The sequence below is a fragment of the Hippoglossus hippoglossus genome, chromosome 9 (genome assembly GCF_009819705.1).
Source record: "Hippoglossus hippoglossus isolate fHipHip1 chromosome 9, fHipHip1.pri, whole genome shotgun sequence".
Classification (NCBI taxonomy): domain Eukaryota; kingdom Metazoa; phylum Chordata; class Actinopteri; order Pleuronectiformes; family Pleuronectidae; genus Hippoglossus; species Hippoglossus hippoglossus.
Window position 1 is genome coordinate 26872108 of NC_047159.1, and position 9452 is coordinate 26881559.

General features: G+C 43.0%; 1 protein-coding gene across 1 annotated transcript; it reads left to right on the plus strand.

Annotated features, from left to right (window-relative positions):
• Nucleotides 1-79: 79 nt before the first annotated feature.
• Nucleotides 80-9200, plus strand: dpp7 (dipeptidyl-peptidase 7). Its single transcript, XM_034595898.1, is given in 16 exon segments — nucleotides 80-245; nucleotides 694-820; nucleotides 906-1045; nucleotides 2265-2428; nucleotides 3611-3746; nucleotides 3977-4058; nucleotides 4399-4565; nucleotides 5196-5254; nucleotides 5957-6073; nucleotides 6756-6783; nucleotides 6785-6821; nucleotides 6824-6913; nucleotides 8134-8198; nucleotides 8288-8358; nucleotides 8450-8474; nucleotides 8476-9200. Coding segments are annotated over 16 exon segments (1482 nt in total). The 5' UTR covers nucleotides 80-158; the 3' UTR covers nucleotides 8563-9200.
• Nucleotides 9201-9452: the final 252 nt, after the last annotated feature.

Sequence of the window (9452 nt, forward strand, 5' to 3'; positions counted from 1 at the left end):
CTGTTTTAGCGCTTTACTTGAAGAATGGCGGATGATACGGGTCGCACGTGAACGCAGCACGGATCATAACAGAAGTCATGTGACAGCTGCTCTCTGCGCAGGCGCACTGCCACAGTTCGAGCAGGTTGGAGCCTCGTGAGTTTGATTTGAAATCTAAAATGAATCAAATCGTGTCTCTCGTCCCAGTGAGCGTGCTCGTGTTGTTCGTGTTGTTCGCCGAGTCGCTGCCTCACACTCACCCAAAGGTAACGCGTCCGTGTCCGCTGCTCTTTGTCCGGAAGCTCAGTTCTGCTGTGGAGAAAACAGTCAAATGTGGCGATGTTCCTTCTCGTCATTGTGGCTCAATACAACTGCGTGTAACTGTCAACAAGGTTTATTCGTCAATTCGGTGTTGAATAGTGTGTGAGGTGTACGCCGAGTTGAAGAATGGAGAGTTGACATTAGCTTCATGCTTTCAATCACATCATGTCAGTGACTCTCACAAAGATAAACACAAGATATTACTTCTGCAATTGTTTTTGAATTGGTTTTGGTTTGACAGCATGTTCCCTGGATTTCAAAGGAACTCAAATCAAAACCAGAATGTCTCCATTTAAAGTCCTGTTGTGTAAAGTGCTTGTGAGCATATGAAGTCAGAGACAAGACAAACTAACCCAGATTAATATGTGTTGCACATTTCATTTGTTTTCTCAGTCCAGGAAACATGACGGCGTCCAGGCAGAGCCCCAGTTCACAGAGAAGTATTTCACTCAGACTATGGACCACTTCAACTTCAACAGCATGGGGAATGGGACATTCAGCCAGCGTTACCTGATCACAGGTCAGACCAGGTTCCTGTTACAAATATGACAAAACTACAGAGCAAGTGACTCAATAGGTTGTTCTCTCTCTCTCTCTCCTTTTAGATAAGTACTGGCAGAAGGGCTACGGTCCTATTTTCTTCTACACAGGCAACGAGGGAGACATCTGGGAATTTGCCTTCAACTCTGGATTCGTCACAGAATTGGCGGCTCAGCAGAGGGCACTTGTCATATTTGCCGAACACGTAAGAAAACACAGATGGTGATTGCTGGTCGTGTGGAAAAGGTGGATGGGTGGGTGATTCAAGTTTGACTCATACTCTCCCACATGTCTCCAAATTCTACGAGGCTGTTTGGTTTTACATGATCAGCTGCTTGAACGGTAAAACAAGTCAACCAGTACAAAATCTGATCTGCTTGTGAAACCATAAAAGGGAAGGAGTCATGCTGTGGCTCTGAGGGAATCTCCCTGCAATCATTTAAAGTGAAACTGTGGCCTCAAAACGTCCTGAAACAATATATTTGAATATCCAAGTGCTAAAAACAGGTCGACTGGAGTTTCTTGAAGACGTTTCACCTCTCATCCAACGTTGTAATCCCTTATGTTGCTGGAGTATCTGAACAACTCAGGAGGACTTTCAACAAACACCACATCCCAGTACATTTCAAGCCTGCCAACACACTGAGGCAGAAACTGGTTCATCCCAAAGACCAAACACCCAGAGCAACGTAGTATATGCAGTTGAATGTAGTGAGGAATGCACGGACCTGTACATTGGGGAAACTAAACAACCCCTTCATAAACACATGGCACAGCACAGGAGAGCCAGCTCCTCCGGTCAGTCCACCCACATCTAAAGGACAAGGGACATTCATTTGAAGACAACAATGTCCACATTTTGGCCAGGGGAGATAGATGGTTTGAAAGAAGACTGAAGGAAGCCATCTGTGAACAGAGGAGGAGGTTTAAGACACTACCTATCAGCCACATGCAACACAGTCCTGACTTCCATCCCCAGGGAGTTTCACTGCGATCCACACCTTAGGACACATGACTCACAGGGGGCGGGTAAATGGTTTTGTATTTATATAGCGCTTTTCTAGTCTTGATGACCACTCAAGGCAGGAAAGAAATTTGATATCAGAAGAAATACTATATTGGGGAATTTAGTACCTCAGTGACAATGACGGTACATCCAAAGTGGTTTGAGACAAAATCAGCGCAGTTTTATTAAATGCACAATGTGTGTGTGTGTGTGTGTGTGTGTGTGTGTGTGTGTGTGTGTGTGTGTGTGTGTGTGTGTGTGTGTGTGTGTGTGTGTGTGTGTGTGTGTGTGTGTGTGTGTGTGTGTGTGTGTGTGTGTGTGTGTGGATGAAGGACCATGTCACACCATGCAACAGTATGACCCACAATGTGTTTTTCATAGTTATTTGACCCTCTTCGTCCCCCTCTGCCTCCTACAGAGGTACTATGGCAGATCCCTGCCGTTCGGCAAAGACTCTTTCAACATCCCGCAGGTCGGCCTGCTCACCGTGGAGCAGGCCCTCGCCGACTACAGTGTCATGATCACTGGACTGAAGCAGCAGCTGGGGGCCACAGACTGTCCTGTCATCGTGTTTGGTGGCAGGTAGGATGCACCCAACCAACCATATACTTAGTGTCGTACATTGAGTGACTTGTGCAGTTTGTCAAAAGTTTTTATCTCTTAAAAAAACTCATTAGTCCAAAGCTGGTTGTTCTTTTTGCAAAATTAATCCCTTCTTAAGAGTATTAGAGCTGATTTTAGTGGGCAGTGTTCTAATTTAAAGTTTTACACATGAACCAAAAGGAAACATTGTGGTAAGCTGCTTTATGCTGTCCATGTGGTTCACTGACTCAAGCTAACTCCACTGAACCAACGGACGTCTTCAGTTTCTCGATCAGTTTTTGGGCCGTTTGGTTATTTAGATTTTTTATTAAACCAGTTCAATCCAGTCCAACAGCCCTGCAATAAGTCCTACCCTGTTATAGAGGTGTTTTTTCAACTGTATGTTGATTTTACATTTCACTTTCTCATTCATAAGGTTTTCTATTAACTGTTCAAACCATAATCCCACACATGTCAACAATAAAACACATAAAAGTAGCACATACACATAAACAAGACAGACCAGTGAACATTAAAAATAAACAGCAAACACATTTCCTCAATTAATCATTTAGTCATTAAGATAATAAAATACAACAATAAAAGTTCTGATCATAATTTTCTGAGCCAAGCTGTCCTCTTCAACAAGCAGTCCAAATCTGAAACGCATTATATTTTATCATTGGAGAAGGAAGCGGCAAGTATTCACATTTGAGAAGCTGGCACCAGAGACTGTGTTGTCTGGCAGTTTTATTTAGAGAAGGACTTAAACAATCAACTGAAATAGAACTGCAACTGTTAGTATTTTTGTTAAATCAACAAATTATTTCAGATCTAGTTTCTCCAAATTGACCTTCATCACCTAAAGACTTAACACACATCACAGAGTAACAGACCACATGTGATCTGATATAGTTTTTACCTTTGAGTAAACAATTACAGAGTTAGCTATGGTTGCCGGATTTAACAAAGTGCAGTGGTGGCTGTCAGGCGGCCTTTTACTAGTCATGTTTTCACTCCTCTAAAGTTTCCCTTCGCTTTCACATAACTGATACCTGTTCGGGAAAGTGACACTAACCCAGATACTCCTTAGTCTGTCTTAGGCCAGACATGACTGATGTCTTATGATGATGTCTCATCTCGGGCTGTGTCCTCTCACCCTGGCTCTCCTCGTCTCTGCAGTTACGGTGGAATGCTGTCAGTTTATATGAGACTCAAGTATCCAAATGTTGTGGCCGGAGCTCTGGCTGCCAGCGCCCCCATACTGTCCACTGCTGGGCTGGGAGATTCCCGGCAGTTTTTTCAAGATGTTACAGCAGTAAGTGCATGGACGCTCTTTCTGTTACTGCTCACTTTGTTCTTTAAGTAGACAAGTGCACTTAGCTTTATTAAACCTAACCTAAAAAGCTTCTACAACATCAAAATTTGGGCCAAATGTCATTTCTCCAACACTTAACTTTATTAAATCAGTACACTACAACAAATAATGCATGCATTCACACACACACACGTGCAGGTTTGACAACAACTTTTGCTTCTCTTTCCAAGGACTTTGAGAGGGTTGCCCCTGAATGCAGAGATGCTGTGAGAGGAGCTTTCCATCAGCTGAAGGAATTAGCTGAGCGCCAAGGTGAGTCTGTGTGAGAGGATGACCTTCAGCCTATGCAGTGACAAATAAGAAATGTCGGCTAGTATTGTGCTGTCTATGCTGCACAATACATACAGTATATAAAATGGCAAATGAAATGGCAACAAACAATAAAATAGGTATACAAATAATCCTGGCTGGCAACATATGCATTTTATATATATAAGTGTACATGCTCCCATTTAAATGTAAATGTACACACAGTACATATATAGAGATGTTTTATAACAGAGGTACAATTGCTTATACATATATTGCAAGACATTAAATTGTTTCTTCTCCTGCACAAATAGATGAAAGTGTTTGTCTTTCTAAAATGCAGATTACAAAGGCATCCAGGCAAAGTTTACTCTGTGTAAACCTCCGTCATCTGCTCAGGACATCCACCAGCTGTACGGCCTGCTGAGGAACGCCTTCACTCTGATGGCCATGCTGGACTACCCCTACAGCACTCACTTCATGGGCAACATGCCCGCCAACCCTGTCAAGGTACTTTCCATTTCTTTTAAACCAAAATTCTGTCATTTAAAATGCTATCCTTTTAGTGAGAAATGTATCATATCATTTCATCTCAAGCTGCACAATATGCAAACCGAAAAGCAGCTGCGGAACAGCAGCTAATGGAGTGCAGCTGTGAGCCTCCAGTGTGGCTGCACAGTTGCAGTTCTATCACTTACACTGTGCTTCACTGGATGCATGAAGTGAGGGGCTCAGGCTGCTCTTCTAGAGAGTCTAGGTCTCGCTTGTCTTCTCCGCGTGCAGCACACAGCAAAATGTCTTTCAAAGTAAAAGCACTCCAGCAGTTCTGTTGACTGAATCCATTCATTTGTTTAGAAAAAGGTTTTTATTGTGAAATGTTTGCAGGACCGGAAGATGCTTGGCTTCATTCTGTAGAGACCTGGCATTTAGCTGAGTACAGATGCCTGCTTCTATTCAAGAAAATACAGTAGTTATACCAGAAACTTCACACAGCAGACACACACAGAGATCTGATAAAATAGTTATTTTAAGATGAAGGAGAAAATGAGCCAAAAATGAGCAGATGTGACATAAATCTGTTTTAGACATGTTCCGCATCAGTTCTAACAGTGATGTGTGTGATGTGCCTTTGATTTTCAGGTGGCTTGTGAAACCATGCTGAGTGGATCTGACCTACTTGCTAACCTCAGGAACACTGCAGGTAAAAGAAATGAACCCTGTCTTATTTAAAGCAGCTTAGAAGCGTGTGTGCATCACCTGAGGAGATCGCTCCTACACAATGGTCACGATCACAAAGTGATGGGTGGTAGGGAGCTGAAATCATACTGTCCCACAGGACCGTGTTTATTTTAGATTCTGGTGAATGAGCTTGAGCAAGTAGAGATTTAAAGTATTACATCTCCAGTTGTTTATTGGATATATTTCATGTCAGGAACCACTAGAGGGCAGTGGTCAGCTTCATATTCCATAACATTCAACTACACTTACCAGCAAATACTTTTATTCTTTGTGGATACAATCATTAGCAAGACTACAGCATCCTGTGTTACTAAGTTTTTGGTTTAGTTTAGTTCGTGTGTGTGTGTGTGTGTGTGTGTGTGTGTGTGTGTGTGTGTGTGTGTGTGTGTGTGTGTGTGTGTGTGTGTGTGTGTGTGTGTGTGTGTGTGTGGTGTGTTGTGTGTGTGTGTGTGTGTCCCGTGTGTGTGTGTCCGTGTGTCCGTCTCACTACTGAGGTTCTTCAAGCACTTGATGGGATTTTGTCCAGAAGAAAATGTCCCTATGAAGAAACGATCTCATAATAGAAGTGAATGGGGGGGGTGTGGTTTATTTGCTTTGTATCTACATCATGTCGACCTCCCTCAAACCAGACACTGAAATAACCTCCATGTTATCATCCTGCAGGGATGTGTATATTCTACTGGGGTGCTGACATGTTTCGACCTGTACAGTCTGTATCTGGAGTGTGCTGATCCCACTGGGTGTGGACTGGGCTTCAACAGCTTGGCCTGGGACTACCAGGTAACTCCACATCCACTGACACTGCACAACATATCATATTTGTACTGTAAATTATCATTTCAGGTTGGTTTCAGCTAAGGCTGTATTAAAAATCCGCTTGATTTAAGTGTTGTGGATGGATGTATGAAAGTTAAGGGTGGTATAGTATATCCCCCCCCCCCCCGCTTATACCAGTATTAATATGCAAGTGTACCTTTTAATACAACTTTACATGTGCTTGTTATGTACATTTATATACATTTATTTAGAACACTAATTTCCAAGTCAGTTGCTCTGGAACTTTTTATGCCAGCCCTGCAGTTAAATGTCTGGAAAATCAAAAACAAAAACCCTGTGCTCTCTGCGGTGGAGGTTCATACGTCCTGTCCTGCATGTTCTAGCCAGGTGCTACCACTCGCCTAAATACTGAGCAGATTTTCCTGTTGTTGTGAACATCTCCTTCTGCGCTCTTCATATGTGAAAGGCAAACTCTGGAAAATGTCCGAGCCAAATTATCATTACATTTTCCAGAGGTCATGTCTGAAAACAGCGTCAGACATACTGTACATTTTTCCTGATCAGTGACTTGAATTTGTTTCTGGCGGCCATTTGGAGCCATTGGAGGTTGACCAAAGAAATCTCTCATCCATGTACTGTGCTTCATCTTAACAATGACTAACCGTGCTTCTGTGGTGGTTGCAGGGCGTGCACAGAGGTCAATCTGTGCTTTGGAGAGCAACAATGTGACGGACATGTTTCCTCCCATGCCTTCACTGACAGAGACCGTGAGATTTACTGCTCCAAACGCTGGGCTGTGGTTCCACGACCAGACTGGTTCAAAACCCAGTTCTGGGGTGATGGTGAGCTGATTCCTAATATTAGACACACCACAGTTTGTCCTGATTGTATCGCAGCATCTTGACCTGTGATCCAGAAATGAACTAGTTCTGTGCTTGGACTGTATGAAGAACTGGAGTTTGATCATACTGAGCAACTGAAGTATCTCTGTGTTCAGTATGTTTATGCACTAACAGGTCTAGCGATATCACTACCAGTTTGGAACCAACCATTTTCTAGTATATATTTACACCTGTGTGATGGGGAAGCTTCAAACCCATATTTATTCATAGAGAACATTTTAGTGACGCAGTGGAGAATTCCCCTGACATGAATAACTTCACATTCATGGACTTTTTGTTAATAATGACAAACGACTAAATGTAATTTGAAGAATATGTTAAAAGTTTTATATATATTTGTCAAACAGCTTGTCTGGAGGAGAGCAGTGAAACTGGACGATTCTGCCCTTTAGAACAGTTTGGGGTCATATAGTAATTCTAGACAATCTCTAAAGGTCTTAAAGGAGACATTCATATTCAGGTTCATATTTAAGTAGAATTATTCTGCATTTCCCACCGAATTAATTCAATCTACGGCGGATAGATTCTTAGTGACAGGTACACAGAGAGAAAGAGTGATGGATAAACTATGAGGTCTGCATGGACGGTAAAAAACGTTATGAACCATAGCACAAGCATGTGGTAGCGTGTCAGAATGAGTGAGCACACGGCCAATAGCCCTGCACATACAAATTAGTGTAAAACATCTTTTGTCACAGTCTACATCATTAATCGGAAACTCTGGTAATTAAATATGTTGACTTGCTCTAATGTCCAGAAAACACGCCACCTTAACCAGTCCATTGTTGCAGCTCCTCTTTTCAGCCTCTGTCTGAAACACCTTCAGCTCCTGTCTCTTTAAGGCCCCGCCCTCCAGATAAAGCCCTCCCTGCTCTGATTGGCAGCTGGCCCACTCTCTTGTGATTTGTCAACGCTTCCAGCACATGTAGGAAATGACGACCGTGTAGGACTGCGTTATACCAATGTGATGTCATATGACAAGCACAGAGGTCAAGGAAAAACTTAAAAAGCAACATATATATTTCTCCTTTATGATCTGATCAGCAGTGATTCATGTGTTTTTCCAGATGTTTTGACATGAGTCATATTTTTAAAACAGGAATGAAACTTGTTTCCATATTTGTCTCTATGATTCTCATGACCTTTGCTGTTGTGCTCAGACCTCTCCACAGCCAGCAACATCATCTTCTCCAATGGAGACCTGGACCCGTGGGCAAACGGAGGGGTAAGGGATCAAACCAAGTCAGTAGACTTCAGTGAGCTGTGAAGCCACCGTTGTCAGTCGGTTGAGTTAACCCGCTCTCTGCTGTTCAGGTGCGCAAGTCCTTGAGCTCATCGCTGATCGCTGTCAACATCCCTGAGGGAGCCCATCACCTGGACCTGAGGTACAGCCGGCTGCTGACCCCTGGACAGTCACTTTTAAGTTAAACTCACAAGACAAAATCGAATAGGACATTTCTCTGTTGTTTCTTGCAGAGGATCCCACGATGCTGATCCAGTGGTCAGTGATCACTGCCAGGGAAACAGAAGCAGACATCATCGCACAGTGGGTGAAGATGGAGAGGAGAAGTTTAAAGAAGTCACTTTAAAGCTCAGTCTCTCTGTCACAATATACTGGATATTAAAGAATGAATTATTGATAATGTGTAATAACACATAGGATAATATCCTGTAAATGATCCAGTGCCTTGTAAATCCTTTCCATTTCTTTATGTCCTGATGCAGTATTTCACACTCCAACAAAGTGGATGTTAGTTATTGGTTTTAATTATTATGCTGAACAAACCTCATGTCTCTCTGGAACGTGGGTGTAGAATATAGAAGTGTGTTCACTGTGGAACTGAACAGAAAGTGAGTGAACCTAATGTCAGTGTGTGTGATGAATGGGTTTGATTGAGTGGGATGCCAGTGAACTGTGTCATCTCAGAGGAGCTGCTCACTGCGGAGCTAATTTCAGACCATGCATGGACAGGGGTGAGATTTGCACCTCGTCACTACTCTACACAGGCAGCAGTGTTACAAGGCTGCAGCTTGGCTGGCGTGTTCAAACAGCCTGTTTGTATCTGACCAGCAGTCCAGGACCTCAAGATATTCACATCACAATCATGGAGGGGCTGAGAGAACCAGGGTCTATGTGATTAGCAAGTTAAAAACTTATTTGATTACTTAATGAATTGTCTTAGCATTATCTCAGCTCAATGTTAACCCTTTAGTGCTTGTCGAAACACACTGATGATTGTACTTGTTCAAGTACAATCATCAGTCTCTGACGTGAAGAAACACACAAAACCCAGCGAGGGAACCAGAAACCATCTCCCTTAGTCAGCCTTTGCTGGGACGATCCAGTCAAATACAGTAGTGCTCCCTCTGTAGATCAGTGCAGGAATTGCATGTGACTGGCGCGCTGTCTGTTGGGTGTTAATGGTTAGCAGTTCTCTGCTCTTCACAGATCCCTCACTTACCTGACTCTACCTGCTCA